This window comes from Cucurbita moschata, unplaced genomic scaffold (genome assembly GCF_002738365.1).
Source record: "Cucurbita moschata cultivar Rifu unplaced genomic scaffold, Cmos_1.0 Cmo_Scf00016, whole genome shotgun sequence".
NCBI lineage: Eukaryota > Viridiplantae > Streptophyta > Magnoliopsida > Cucurbitales > Cucurbitaceae > Cucurbita > Cucurbita moschata.
In genome coordinates, this window is record NW_019268532.1 from 305,876 (window position 1) to 320,565 (window position 14,690).

Sequence of the window (14,690 nt, forward strand, 5' to 3'; positions counted from 1 at the left end):
ATGTTTTTCTTGCCTTTTTATCACTTTTTTTTAAAGAAATATGCTTTATTACCACGTAAGGAATCAATTTTAGATAAGAGTACAAATTAAGACCATCATACACCATAACTTCCGTTAACTATGATTGATATGATAAATCATATCATAGTAGACCGCAGTCGCAAAATCATGATCTAGTTAGACGATTTTCGTCCATATATTAATGGTAAAAAAATGGTTAAATTATTTTTATTAAAGTAACTGTCGTTAATACTACCTTTAAAAATTTATAGTTATTTTTTAAATATGGTATTAATAATAAAAGCATATTTGAAGTAAATTACTATCAAACAAATATTTTTATTTTTTTTAATTTAAAGTTATTATTGAAATTTTCAAAATTTATGTATATATATATATATATATATTTTTAATGATATTTAGATTAAAAAATGAGGGGTACTTTTGGAATTTAATATTCACGGGTATTTTTGAATGGTAATTTCCATAATTTATCCAAGTTAATAATAAATCGTCCTCTTTTGAACGCAACCGAGAAACGAACCGTCTGGTTATAATTCACAAGAACTCGGTTCAGAGAGAATTTGCGGGCGATGATCTCCGGAAATGCATCGAAAAGCTACATTGTTCCTCGTATTTTCAGTCATCTTCTTCATTTCTTGTTTAGTTCTCGTCGGAACCGTCGACATCAGATCGCACTTCTTCACTCTGCTTCAGTCTCAGCCAATTTCCCCCTTCCCATGTGCCGCCGACTCTCCTCTCCGGGTGTACATGTACGATCTTCCCCGTCGTTTTAATGTCGGGATTATGAATCGCCGAAACTTGGACCAGACTCCAGTCACCGCCTCCACTTGGCCGCCATGGCCCAAAAACTGGGGGTTGAAGCGGCAGCATAGTGTGGAGTATTGGATGATGGGTTCGCTTATACATGAAGGTGCTGGCGATGGCAGAGACGTGGTTAGAATCATGGATCCAGAGAATGCCGATGCCTTCTTTGTGCCGTTTTTCTCTTCCTTGAGTTTCAATTCACATGGACACAACATGACCGATCCGGCCAAGGAGATTGATCACCTATTGCAGGTACCTTGTACTTGGTTATACAGTTTTAAGTCCGTGACTCTTGTGGAATTATGTAGTTTCTTATCAATTCCTTATTTAGAGCATTGCAATATCCTCTATTAAGGCATTGGACGCTTTAACTATAGCATGTCTAGTATGTTTCACATTGATTGTGCTACATTTAGCTGATTCTATTGCAGTTCTTGGATTGTGATGATATTCAATTTTTCCATCTACGCTTCTGTTGATGGCTTTACAATGAGCAAGTGGATGTAAAGGGGGAAAGCTCTACTGTATTCTTACTTAAAAGTGAATCCGATACAGTTTAATCATCTCAGATTGAGTGAATTTTCAGATCAGGGATAGACATGTTAGTTTATATGATCAGAAAGATGCAAATCCTGTGTTTCCTCAGAGTCATGTAGATAAAGTGAATTGTACTTCAGTCAATTGATTGGCTTACTGATGTTTCCTCAGATCGAACTTATGAAATTCTTGAGCGAATCTAAGTATTGGCAGAGGTCTAGGGGTAGAGACCATGTCATTCCCATGACACATCCTAATGCCTTCAGATTTCTCCGAGACCAGGTGAATGCCTTGATACAAATTGTAGTGGATTTCGGCCGATATCCAAAAGCCATGTCGAATTTGGGAAAAGACGTGGTAGCTCCGTATGTGCATGTCGTGAGTTCTTTCATTGATGATGACCCTCAGGATCCATTCGAGTCTCGGAAGACATTACTCTTCTTTCAGGGAAAGACGTTCAGAAAAGATGTAAGTGACTAAGGTTTCATGGCTGATACATACCCTCCCATTCCAAAATGGGATTCTTTTCTTGGGGAAGGAGAGCTGTGTTTTGACTTGTAATTGTAGTAACTGATATTTCCTATCAACATGTTTCAGGATGGAATTATTCGTGTCAAACTGGCTAAGATATTAGATGGTTACGATGATGTTCACTATGAACGTAGCGCTGCAACGGAGAAAAGCATAAAAACGGTATGATGTAGGCGCAGTTAGCTTATTGCTAAATAATTTCCATTTGACCATTTGTATTGGAAAAACTTTGTGCATTCTACTCTGCTGCTTTAAACTCGAACCATTTTTCGTATCAATACTTGTTGTATGCTTTCAAGCAAAAGCCCATAATCTTTTTTCTCATGTCTAATCTAAAAATGGGGTGGTTTTGGATGGTAGGAAGAGAAGGTTAGAGGTCCAAGAGACAAGATAATTTTGTGAACAGTATACTATTTTTACCTTTTGAATTTCTCTTCTGTGGGTAGAGCCTAGGTTCCTTCCCTTTGCTCACCAAGACAAATGAATTTTTTGAAGAAGAAAAGTTTGTTTTCATATGGGTAGGTCTGTTCTGTGTAAGGTTTTATGGTAAGGAATCAATAAAAAAGTCCAGTGTATCTCATTCTTTTCTATTCTTCTGTTACACCAGTCTTCTGAAGGGATGCGTTCATCAAAGTTCTGCCTGCATCCCGCAGGAGACACGCCATCATCTTGTCGGCTATTCGATGCTATCGTAAGCCACTGTGTTCCCGTCATTGTTAGTGATCAAATAGAGCTGCCATTTGAGGATGAAATTGACTACACTCGATTCTCGTTGTTTTTTTCATTCGAAGAGGCACTGCAACCTGGTTACATGGTTGATAAACTCAGGCAATTTCCTAAGGAGAGATGGATTGAAATGTGGAAGCAACTAAAGAATATTTCCCTTCACTATGAATTTCAGTACCCTCCTGAAAAGGAAGATGCCGTCAACATGTTATGGAGACAGGTTAAGCACAGGCTTCCCGCTGTCAAACTTGCTGTTCACCGAAGCAGACGGTTGAAAATCCCGGACTGGTGGCGAAGAAGATGAACACTGTTGGCCTGTTTTCTCTGGTACAGCATCTCTCAACTCTCACTTTCCTAACAATTCAAAGTAAATCATCAACTTTCCGCTGCTGATTTCGATAATCTTCCTCCTTCCTCGTCTCAAGCTTCGTAGATTCATATTCAGTTGTAGTTTCACATTCTTTATAAAAAAAAATGAGACCACCCTTGTAACATGGCTCATGAGCTTGACTGGCTTGAGAGTGTTCTAATTGTGGAGGCAGGCTTGTATAGAACATTTTGAGAAATTTTGGGGATTTTGTTTTTGAGCAGGCTGTTTGTAATAGGAATTCTTTTGTATTTTCATGGCTTGGATCATGTAATTGTCGTAAGATCCAAAATGGTTATAGATATTGTATTCTTGCAGTTATACAAATTAATTAGGTTACAAAATATTGGCATCATTACGCTGTATTTCATCTTCATTTGCTTTTAGTGAAACAGATGTATCGTACTTATGATAAATGCAATAATTAGCAAGTAGTTAGAATTATTTAATAATACCTTTTAATATTATTAAAATGATTTACTTTTATTAAAAAAAAAGTGAAATTCAAAGTTCAAGTTTTTTTTTTTTAAATTCGAAGCATAAAGGTATAATAATTGTAATATATCGTACAATTTAACCTAATTTAACCCAAATCATAATAATAATAATAATAATAAAAGACGATATTTGTTCAAGTATATGGTATTAATTATATTAATTCCAACGTTCAAATCAGTTTGTTGGGACTTAACAGCAACAAAAAGTAAGAAATTCTATAATTTAATTCAGAATATATGCCTTAATAATGCTAAAGTTCCTCAAATGGCTGTAAAGATTGGACCCAATATGTCCATTTAATTCTCATTTATATGATCTTTAACATAAAAAAGTGTAATAATATAAATTAAGCTATAATTTCTTACTTTAAGCTAAATGTGGAGGTGGTCCCCACTGGTCAATCCTCAATCTTTTAAAGCTCTTAATTATACCTTCATTGTACTTGAATTTATATATATATATATATATATATATATATATATATATATAGATATATAGATATCAAGAATAAAGAAGTATATGTAATATTTGGATGTAATGCATATAATATAACAATACCTATGGAGGAAGCAATTCGTTGGTTTGAGTTTTGTGTTCTAAGTTCTTCAAGCTGTGAAGTCACTAACGCCAATGTCTTTATCAGTTTCATTTGAGTCCTTCACACTCTTGGTATCCCTAACCTCTCTCCGTTCTACTTTCGACCTGATAAGAAAGAACAAGTAATAATAATTATAAAAAAACAAAGGCAGAAAAAGGTGAGAACAAACAAACAAACAAACCTACAATTAGAAATTTGAGGAAAGCAAAATCTTGTTTTTGCAGCAAATAATATAAAGCAAGCTCTGTTTCAAACTAACGTAGATCGAAATTTTAATGTACATAACCAACCAACACCATTTGTCTCACTAAACATGACAATCATTCCACTTATCATTTTGTTCATCAAGCTATGAATGGCTAGCTTGCGTGTTCTAGCTCGATAGCGTCAAGAATTCTCGACTATTGAATGGGTGGAGCTTTCCTCATTCCTTTTATCGAACATAATGATGCAAATCATGCTTTAATGAGTTCTAATATGCATCGTCAACAAGTAGTCCCGCTTTCTCGATTCGAAAAGTGTATTGTTGAAACTAGGTTGAAACGCCATATGACTCGAAATTTAGGGTTTCCGCTGTAAGACAAGTGTTTGATCCTACTGTCTTTGATTGCCACACAAAGTAAGGCTAATTTTGTATTCATAATCATATTGATTGCTTGAGAATCAAGGCTTTAGTTTTTTTTTTTTTTTGGGAGGTGCTAAAGGAGGAGAGAGTGTAAAGAGGCGTAGGAGTGAGAAGGACTTGGAATAAGAGAGACCATCTTATTAATGGAGGTAGACGGAGACTTGCTGTCTTAATGGTTAATAAAATGGAAGAAGAAATGATATGGAGGGAGAAAAGGAAAGAGGAAGGTTAGTCTACTGCCGGTAGATATTGTTTTTTTTGGGCTTTCTCTTTCGGGTTTCTCCTTAAGATTTTTAAAACACATATGCTAGAGAGAGGTTTCCACGCCCTTATAAAAAATGTTTTGTTATCTTTCCTAACCGATGGAGGGTCTCACAATAAATGACGATCCTTGAAACTGAAGCATACACACAACGCATAATACCCACCCTCTGTCACAGACACCCTACGCTTGTCGTTTAAGCAAAAACTAAAACTCACCTCTCTCTCACTTTCTCTTTCTCCAACCCACTTCAAGCTTTTCCTGCACTTTCAGTTGATTACCTCAAACTTTGCAGGCTTGAGGTTCAGGAAAACAATCCAATCTAATCCAATCCAAAGTTTCCAAGAAAGGATGGCTTCATTTCAAACCCCAATTGGAATGCGAAGTTCCACTATGCTTGAAACCTCATGTGGATATCTACTTAAGGAGTTGCAGGCATGGACGTTGAATTTTTCTTTTCTTTCTTTCTTTATTTGTTTCTTTCTTTAAGTAAACTAATGATAACAGATGATTTGGGACGAAGTGGGAGAAGATCAGTTTGACAGAGAGAAAGTTCTTCTGGATTTAGAACAGGAATGTCTAGAAGTTTACCGGAAAAAAGTTGATGGCGCAAACGTGTCGAGATCTCGACTTCATCAAGAACTTGCAGAAGCCGAGGCTGAGTTTACGCATCTTCTGTTGTCCCTTGGAGAACGTTCTCTTCCTGGACGGGTACGCAATGATTATCCTCCAAACTTGTTCCATCTGTTCAAATCACAACTTAAATGCTCAGCTATCATGATATAATCATAACATCAATCATTTTTATATGTAAATATGATATGATATGATATGACCGAAGTTCTCACCCAATAGTATATGTTGATTGGACGTGTCTGATCAGCCAGAAAAGATGACGGGAACTTTGAAAGAGCAGCTTGATTCCATAACTCCAGCTCTGAGGGAGATGCGGCTGAGAAAAGAGGAGAGGATGAAACAGTTCAGAGACGTACAAGGACAAATCCTGAAAATTTCTGCAGAAATAGTGAATGAAAATGATGATTCCACTCCTATTGTCATAGTGAATGAGAATGATCTTTCTCTGAAGAAACTTGAGGAATATCAGAATGAGTTACAGAGACTTCACAGTGAAAAGGTGCAAATTTGAGCCATAAAATTAAGATCTACTTAATATTTTCAACTTCTAAGTTCGTTTACACACCAATTCTTTTCGATTTTCTTTGACAGAATGAAAGGCTTCAGAGAGTGGAGAAATATATAGACACAGTCCATAAACTGTCTGCAACGTTGGGGATAGATGCTTCCACGATCATCACCAAGATTCACCCAAGCTTGGATGAGCCATTTGGAAGATCAAAAAACATTAGCGACTCCATTTTAGAAAAGCTTAAACGCACGGTGGAGTCTCTTAAAGAAGAAAAGCAGCAACGGCTTGAAAAGGTGATGAAACTTATACTTACCAAACAACATATTTATGCTACATCGAGATCTTACATCGGTTGGAGAGGGGAACAAAACATTTCTCATAAGAATGTAGAAACCTCTCCCTAGTAGACGCGTTTTAAAATCTTGAGGGGAGCCTAGAAGGGAAAGCCGCCTAAAGAGAACAATATCTGCTAGCAGTGGTCTTGGGCTGTTACAAACGGTATCAAAATCAGACACCAGACGATGTGCCAGCGAGGACGCTGGCTCCCAAGGGGAGTGGATTGTGAGATCCCACATCGGCTGAAGAGGGGAACAAATCATTTCTTATAAGAGTATGGAAACCTCTATTAGTAGACGAGTTTTAAAACTTTGAGGGAAAGCCCGCAAGTGAAAACCGCCTCAGGAGAACAGTACCTATTAGCAAAATCTGATTGGTAGCATAATTGTTCAAGGTTACCAAAAGCATAAAATCATAACAACCAACTGAAACACAACTGTTATTGTTGTATCAAAATAGTAAAAGTCATCAAAACCAAGAGTTGTAGCGTACCTACATTTAAACTGATTCTTTGAATCTTCAAATGCCAACTGCTCCAATACTGTAAAACAAAACATTATTTGATAAATTTCTGCAATGTTTTCTGCAGCTTCACAATCTAGGGAAAGCATTGACAAACTTGTGGGATCTTATGGATTCACCTTATGGCGATCGCCGATTATTTTCCCATGTAATTCGACTATTATCAGTTTCATCACCTGAAATATCTGATCCTGGGAGCCTTGCGTTATATATAATTGAGCAGGTACGACAGACGTGAGGTAATGGTAAATAAAAGATTTAATGAATTAGGTGCTAATTATGTGAAAAAAAAAAAATTCAAGGCTGAGGCTGAAGTCAAGAGACTTGATCAACTGAAAGCAAGCATGATGAAAGAGCTATTTATCAAGAAACAGAAAGAGCTGGAAGATATATGCAACAAATCGCACATGGAGATACCTTCAAGATTAGAAATGGAAAAGATCATAAATCTTATAAATTCTGGTACAGTGCGTAATGACATCAATGATAGGGAATATCATATACTTTATGCAAATCTATTATCCAGATACTAACTTCTATGTACTGCCAAAGGGGAAATTGATCATGTCAATCTCCTAACAAGCATGGATGAACAAATATCAAGAGCAAAAGAAGAAGCATCTAGCCGGAAGACTATAATGGAGAAAGTTGAGAAATGGATGCTAGCATGTGATGAAGAGCGGTGGTTGGAAGAATATAGCATGGTTGGTAATTTTCCTGCAAGCTATAAAAGACAATTACTTGACTGAAATCTTAGTCATAAGTAGTAATTATTGAGCTTTCAGGACCAAAGCCGATACTCAGTCAGCAGAGGTGCTCACAAGAATCTCAGACGTGCAGAACGAGCAAGAATAACAGTCAACAAAATTCCAGGTAATATCAGCAATAATTTCCATGAACTGCAAGGAAGGCTTTAAAGATGGGCTGTGTTAAATTGGCCAGACCATCTTTCGGTACAATATCTTTCCAAGCCAAAGAGATGTGAGCTTCTTGAAATTTGAACATATAAATAGGATTTCATATGACTTCATTATTTTTCTCCTCTTGAAAATTATGTAAACTGCAGCTTTGGTGGAATTGCTCTTGGCAAAGACTAAGAGCTGGGAGGCAGAACGAAGTAAAGTGTTCTTGTATGATGAGGTAAGCTATATAATGCCTTTCAACAATGCTGTTCTTGTCACGTGCTAATCATCATTTGAGAATATGATTATAAGTTTCATGAATGATATTCTAAAAGCATGCAACTAAGAACCTAATACGGTGAGATATTCGATAAACCCTATTAGATATGGTTTTTAAAACGTGTCTGCTAGGGAGAGATTTTCACATCCTTATAAAGAATGTTTCGTTCGCCTCTCCAACCGATATAGGGTCTCACAATCCGCCCCTTTCGGGACTCAGCATCCTCGTTGGCACTCGTTCCTCTCTCCAATCGATTTGGTACCCCCAATATTGTGAGATCCCACGTCGGTTGGAGAGGAGAATGAAACATTCTTTAAAAGAGTGTGAAAATCTCTCCCTAATAGACGCATTTTAAAAATCTTGAAAAAGTCCGGAAGAAACACCCGAAAGAAGACAATATCTGCTAGCGGTGGGCGTGAGCCATCACAACATCCTCGCCTTCTCCATAAAATATGTATATAAAAAGGAACCCAGTTCTTCTTTGCATCTCCCTCCATCCTAAAAATACCAAATTATCCGTTACTTTCGTGAAGACATGTGTCCTATCTTCAGGTGCCTTTGCTAGCAATGCTGGAGGAATATAATGCCCTGAGACAGGAAAAAGAGGAAGAGAAGATGAGACTAAGAGTAAGTACAACGTTACCCTGCTGCGGACTTTTAAATATGGATCATTAACATGCTGAAAGAGGATCTCTTCTTTCCCCATAACCCCATCACATAATTTGAACTAATCAGCAGAAAAAAGCTTTAGCAATGGTCTTTAGACGGTTAATGATAATTTTTCTAGCAGGAGAAGAAAAAATTTCAAACCCAGGTAGCAATCGAGCCAGAAAGCTTCTATGGATCAAGACCAAGCACCAGCAGTCGGCGTCTTTCAAATGCTAGCATTAATGGAGGTTATAGCAATGCCATAACTTTGAACAGAAGGCTTTCTCTAGGAATCCAGCAATTGGGATCAAACAGCACAAATTCAGCAAATGTAGGCACCTCTTTCATGAAGGAAGGGAAAACCTCACCTGAACAGCATACGCCTCTTCGGCACAACCTTGTTTCTCAGATCAGAGATGAAACAGCTTCAGTGGTATCCACATTTTCTGGCCCCATATCTCCTTAGAGTTCACTACACGACTTCAAGCTCAAATGTCATTCATAAAGATAATCCCACAGAATAAAGTTTGAGAGAACCATTGTAGCCTTCAAATAAGCTTATGTCTTAAAAGAGGATAGAGAAGATACTCGAGTATTTATTCTATCTTTGAATTTCCTTTTTATTCCAATTGATCTTTCCTGTACAGATCCCATCTCGATTTCCCAGATAATGTTTATAAATAGAGAGTGAAAATCAACCACCCCTCATTTTGATTGTCTACATTGTATCAAATTTCATCTTAATTGCATCTATTCAGTTCACTCTTTTGATTTTTGTCCTTCTTTTGAGATATTTAGATGACAATTTCTTCAAATGGATAACTTAAAAGTGTCTAATGTTCAGAAACAAACAAGTTTTCTCGTGTAATCGTAAAATATGGACTTGACAGCAAACAAACGCAAAAAAATTAAACAATACCTTTTATAGGATGAAAACTGATCGCCTATGACGTGGTCTTTGCTGGCCGGCGAAAGAAATCATCGATTCGACGGGTTCTTTCAGGAAGCGGTTCACCGACGACAGTGCAAGTGCGATTCTCATCCTTCGCCGGAGCATCCTACGGCTGAGATGGAAGAGGAAGCGAATCGAGGAGAAAATCACTCATCAGCCGATGCCTCTTGACGATGATTCCGATGTGTTCAAGCTTCACGATCTTCCGTTTCTTCTCAGCGGCGACATCTGCAGATTTTTCAGCAAAAAGCTTGAGGAAGACCTCGGTGGCGCATGAGACTATAAGCAGGGCTTCTGAATTCACTTTACCGATGTCCTTATCGATCTTCATCATCATCTTCACTCGTCCCATCGGAAATCCCAGACGGATAGCCCCGCCGGATTTCTCTTACCGCCATTCCCGGAATCTGTATGACCTGCAAAAATTCGATGGCGGGAATGATGTGTCTCGAAACTTTAACATGACGATAATAACCCTGAACTAATGTTTGGTTCGCGCAGTATGGGTGGGTTTTTTTCGCAAAGTTACAGGGGCTCTTTCGGCATTTAAGGATCCTTCAGAGGTTTTTTCCCGGCGGGATATTATAAGTTTGGGTTAAAATATAAATTTACTCCCTAATTTTAATTTCACTTCTGATAATTATTTTTAAAAAAAGCTTAAAATTAGTTTTCTCTTAATAGATAGAATCATATATTTTACAACTAAATAATATTATAATATATATTTATTATTATTATTAATAATATACGTTTTTTTTAATAATTTATTAATTTTTTTCATATTTATTATGTTACCAAAAAATACCCATAAATTTTATTTATTGTTCAAATAATGTCCCTTTTTATTTTTTTAGTTGCAATAATTTTTTAATGTTTCGTTTACAATTTAGTCTAAAAAACTATAAATATATAAATAGATAAGATTAATAGACTCGCCGGTGCTCGTCGTCTCCAGTCAGCTGGCGAGTCGCTTGAGTCGTTGGACGGGCTCTGTCGCCGTGAAAGTGAAACTTTTGAAGAATCTCTTATCACAATCCTTCCAATAAAATGTAAGTGTATCATAAGCCAGATTTCATGTCGTCTTTCATCAGATCGTCACTTTTGGAAATTGAAATTTTCGCATCCATGGGCCTAATTGTTGAAGCTTCACTCTATGGCTATAATTGCGATGCCCTAATTTGTGGCGCGACAGGAGGACTTCCATTAATCGGCCTCCAACGCCCGAACCGGAGGATGATCGAGAACAGCAGCCTACTTTTCAAGAAACAATCAATATCAAGGTCTGAAGTTTATTCGGTTCGTTTGTTTTCTGTTGGATTTTGACTCAATTTCATCGTTTCGTTGTGCGTAGCTGATTGAAAGTGGCGAAAAGGAGCGGTTAAAAGAGCTTTTGAGAGAAAGGCTCATCGAATGCGGCTGGAAAGATGAGATGAAAGCACTTTGCAGGTTTCCTCTACCTACTACTCTCTTTTGTATTCATTCATTTCATCTATCGAATTATTGTTTCAAAAAATTTCTTGAAATCTGTGTTCATTCCTGTTCCGTTGTTTCGTTGCCAGTCTAGATACAAATTAGGTTTAGGTATTAGTCGTTAATTAACGAGAAGTTGTTGAAAGAAAAATCAGTAGTATGTGTATTCTTGTTCAGTCGAGATGGTGATATTGGAAATTACTTCCTACAAAGCTGGAGTGCATGGCTTTACGTGTAAAGATAGCTTCGAAATTAATTCAAACGGAAACTGGAGCTGTGCTATATGCTCATATTAATTCTTTCAGTTCCGAGGCTAACTTTTATCTCCCTATTGTTTCTCCAGGGCGTATGTAAGGAAGAAAGGAAGGAACAATGTTAGTGTGGATGACCTTGTGCAGGTCATTACTCCTAAAGGCAGAGGTTTGTTATCACTTACCATTCTAGAAGCGGTTGCTATTGGTTGCATTTATCATAAATCTCCCAACAAATTTCTATCATTCGACCTGAAATTAAAAGATTGAATGATTTTTTAATCTAAGAACTTCAGTAACGGCATAATGCAGCAAACAGTTCTAGGCATCTGGCATTGCAATAACTCCTCCCACCTGTTTGTATTTCATTATCAGCTTCTTGGACCAATAGCAATAAGTTGCTTATTCTGGAAGTCTGGGTTTTATTTCATCTTGTTCTCCCCTTTATATAGAAGTGGGATCAATACTTCATTATACTCCTAATGCTATACATGATCTATAAATTGGAAATTATCATCGGGTTTTAATATCCCGTGCTTCTTTTATTATGGTCTAAAATGTGTGTTACTCTATATGCATATTGTCATATCGAGCTTGTGAAATCATGAAAATTGTGAGAACACGACTCTTTTGGCGATCATGGCGCTCACTCTTGATGTCATTGTCTTTTTGTTTTTTATATGGTAAAAGATTGGGATCCTGTTTATGCTTTTATGCTGATTTGTGCAAGAATTCTTGACTTTAATTGAACTTGGATCTACACTCAACTGTTTAATGGTTATTTTGTAGTTGAATACTTTCGTAAATAAAATATGATAGCTTGCTGCTAACTACTAGTGATTTAGATACTGTGCATTAAGTGTGTGGTTGATCTCTTTCCCCTGCCGAAAGGATCCTGACCTGACACATTATCTAAAAATCAATACATATGATGGAAGAAAACTCCATATTTATGTATTCTAGAAAGGCTCCATGTTTTAGTCCTCTCATGGCCCAAGATGAGGTTCAACAAACAAACTTCATCTGCATGACCTGTCCCTTTAAGATCCATGTGCTCGCAACATTCCCAACAACTATTACGTATTACCCCATATCTTGAAGTACACTAAATTGTTGTTATCAAATATGAGTAGGCCTTCTGAATCAATATATGAGATCATAGCTTTCAATCTCATGAAAAAATCAACAACAGTAGGAAAGCCTTTACGTTGGAAGAATTCCTTCAAATCTAATCAAATTACAAGGAGTCGAATCAGGTCTTAGGTCTTGGAGAATGATTGATAAAAAAAACATCCACTAAAAGAAAGTTTCAGAAAAAAAGTTCAAGAGCAATATTGCAGGTCTTTTATATATCTTACGAGTTAAGCTTGGTTGATAGAAAGTAGACACAAAGTGTGCATATGTGTTTCGTTATCGAGGGATATTCTGAAACAAGTCGGTAAGAATCTAGAAGAAATCCTCCACAACTCCTACCTAAGCTTGATTTTCACACCGTTCCAAAGAACCGGCTTAACACGGAAGAGAATGAATTCAAGTCACCTAGGGGTTTTCCCTGGTTGTCATGAGGGACGCCCCCATCAGTTTTAGCACTGAATCCATAATTTTGCAACCGTTAGGCATCTTGAAACTGCACCTAAAGGACCATAATAAAGATGACTTTCATAACCATCTGCCAATTAAACCTCGCATATCATGATAGTTTTGTCTGTGGGAATAGTTGAGGTATGTGCAAGCTGGTCCAAAACACTCACAGATTTGTAAAAAAAAAATGCACATCATGTTAAAAGATTCTCACCATAACATTACTTGTCTTGCTCCCTTGGTGCACACTGATTGCAGAGTTGGGTTTTGATTCGTGTACGTTTAATTATCGTCTTATCTTATTGATGGTTCTTCTTGCCAAAATCGATTATGACTCTCGTTCGAATGATGTCTTGCAGCTTCAGTTCCAGATTCAGTGAAAGCCGAACTGCTGCAGCGCATCCGATCTTTCCTTGCATCAACAGCCATCTGACATACACAAGAACATTGCAAGCCACTAAAAAAGTATCTCCTTCATCCCCTTACCCTTACTAAACCAGCTAAAACCACTTATTCTACACTATATATGGAATTGGTTTGGACTTTTTCTTATCAAATTAGATTGCTTCTGCTGGGAGAATCCAAGTCAAGTTCCATTTTCGGGTTGCCGAGGATGATGATGCATTGTATAAACTTCATACGCTGTCAACAAAATCCTGATTGGTGAGTGTTTTGTTGTATAATGCAAGTAAAAAGGTAGCTGTTTGAGTTTTATTTAGTACACAGGACACTGAAACACGTGATGATAACTCTGTTTTACCGAATAGTTGGTCTGTTGTAACTCTTGATTTGGCTACTTCGATGGTGTAGTATGTCTTTCGATTTGTTCAATTGCTTGCAGATGCAACTGTCAACTTCTCTTATCAACTTCTTTGCTTTTGTTTCTTGTGCTTTCATTTACGAAACTGGTGATCCATGTTTTCAAATTAATTTTAGTCTATATATATATGATATAGAGATATATATGTATAATATATACATGGTGGTCATTGTTTACTAGTTTTAAGATCGAGTCAAAAATCATAGTAAAATAAGGCATATTTGTATTTATTATTATTTTTATTATGTGAATGATTCAAATGTCTAATTTTTTGGTTGATGGTATACACAGACGCTTATATTGACATGTTTGTATTAATTGATTCCTAATGAAGGTAAAAAATGGTCATTTTTATTTCGTTGTTTTTGGTGTGCTATGATTGTATTAATATAAATATGATTCTTGTTTTGAATCGATAATTGATAAGCATTACTTGTGGGAATACTTTTTATTTGGACTTTTGACTATATATTGCTTGTAATATGTTTTTTGCTTTGATCTTCATTAACCTTATTAAATTGATGTACTCCTACTAGCATTTTCTTCCTCGACAAAATGTAATATAAATATGAATGAAGCCTTGGCCATCTAAAACTAAAAACGAAAAATGAATCTGAATGCAATTACAACATATTAAGAGCCAAATATTTGAAGGGTGTCCCTATTCAACTCTGTGGCTAAATTAATAAAATTATTTCTAAATTTTGTACTATATTTCAAAAATATTATTGTATTAATGTAAAATTTTAAAAGTATTATTAAAATTCTTTAATTTTGTAAAAAAATGTTTTTTTTTTTTTTTTTTTTTT

The 14,690-nt window shown here is 36.4% G+C and overlaps 3 protein-coding genes and 2 long non-coding RNA genes across 9 annotated transcripts; 3 read left to right on the plus strand and 2 right to left on the minus strand.

Moving 5' to 3' along the window:
- Positions 1-525: 525 nt before the first annotated feature.
- Positions 526-3,344, plus strand: LOC111453975 (probable arabinosyltransferase ARAD1). The gene is made up of 4 exons (XM_023095231.1): positions 526-1,080; positions 1,537-1,833; positions 1,963-2,058; positions 2,504-3,344. The coding sequence occupies exons 1-4, from the start codon at positions 607-609 to the stop codon at positions 2,924-2,926; spliced, it is 1,290 nt and encodes a 429-aa protein (XP_022950999.1). The 5' UTR covers positions 526-606; the 3' UTR covers positions 2,927-3,344.
- A 670-nt stretch (positions 3,345-4,014) lies between these two features.
- On the minus strand, positions 4,015-7,189 carry LOC111454047. Of its 2 annotated transcripts, none has more exons than XR_002712357.1 (6): positions 7,097-7,189; positions 6,952-6,996; positions 6,174-6,303; positions 5,821-5,924; positions 5,564-5,716; positions 4,015-4,189 (listed from the first exon to the last, which is right to left on the minus strand). It is a non-coding gene; the product is annotated as an uncharacterized LOC111454047 (long non-coding RNA). The 2 variants fall into 2 exon arrangements; XR_002712358.1 differs by having other exon boundaries at positions 6,948-6,996.
- Positions 5,109-9,580, plus strand: LOC111454042 (65-kDa microtubule-associated protein 8-like). Of its 3 annotated transcripts, none has more exons than XM_023095320.1 (11): positions 5,116-5,407; positions 5,480-5,683; positions 5,856-6,107; positions 6,200-6,412; positions 7,045-7,200; positions 7,280-7,439; positions 7,530-7,681; positions 7,763-7,850; positions 8,044-8,117; positions 8,712-8,786; positions 8,947-9,580. In XM_023095320.1, the coding sequence occupies exons 1-11, from the start codon at positions 5,324-5,326 to the stop codon at positions 9,271-9,273; spliced, it is 1,785 nt and encodes a 594-aa protein (XP_022951088.1). In that variant the 5' UTR covers positions 5,116-5,323; the 3' UTR covers positions 9,274-9,580. The 3 variants fall into 3 exon arrangements, 2 of the variants coding, with proteins under 2 accessions (XP_022951088.1, XP_022951089.1); XM_023095321.1 differs by having other exon boundaries at positions 5,120-5,407; positions 8,950-9,580; XR_002712356.1 differs by lacking the exons at positions 8,712-8,786; positions 8,947-9,580 and having other exon boundaries at positions 5,109-5,407; positions 7,763-7,958.
- On the minus strand, positions 9,205-10,370 carry LOC111454048. Its single transcript, XR_002712359.1, has 3 exons — positions 10,069-10,370; positions 9,727-9,987; positions 9,205-9,287 (listed from the first exon to the last, which is right to left on the minus strand). It is a non-coding gene; the product is annotated as an uncharacterized LOC111454048 (long non-coding RNA).
- Positions 10,371-10,678: 308 nt separating this feature from the next.
- Positions 10,679-13,924, plus strand: LOC111454046 (transcription and mRNA export factor SUS1). Of its 2 annotated transcripts, XM_023095329.1 has the most exons (6): positions 10,679-10,808; positions 10,952-11,039; positions 11,111-11,205; positions 11,573-11,649; positions 13,421-13,526; positions 13,623-13,924. In XM_023095329.1, coding segments are annotated over exons 1-5 (336 nt in total). In that variant the 5' UTR covers positions 10,679-10,806; the 3' UTR covers positions 13,495-13,526; positions 13,623-13,924. The 2 variants fall into 2 exon arrangements, with proteins under 2 accessions (XP_022951097.1, XP_022951096.1); XM_023095328.1 differs by having other exon boundaries at positions 13,421-13,924.
- The last annotated feature ends 766 nt before the right edge of the window (positions 13,925-14,690 follow it).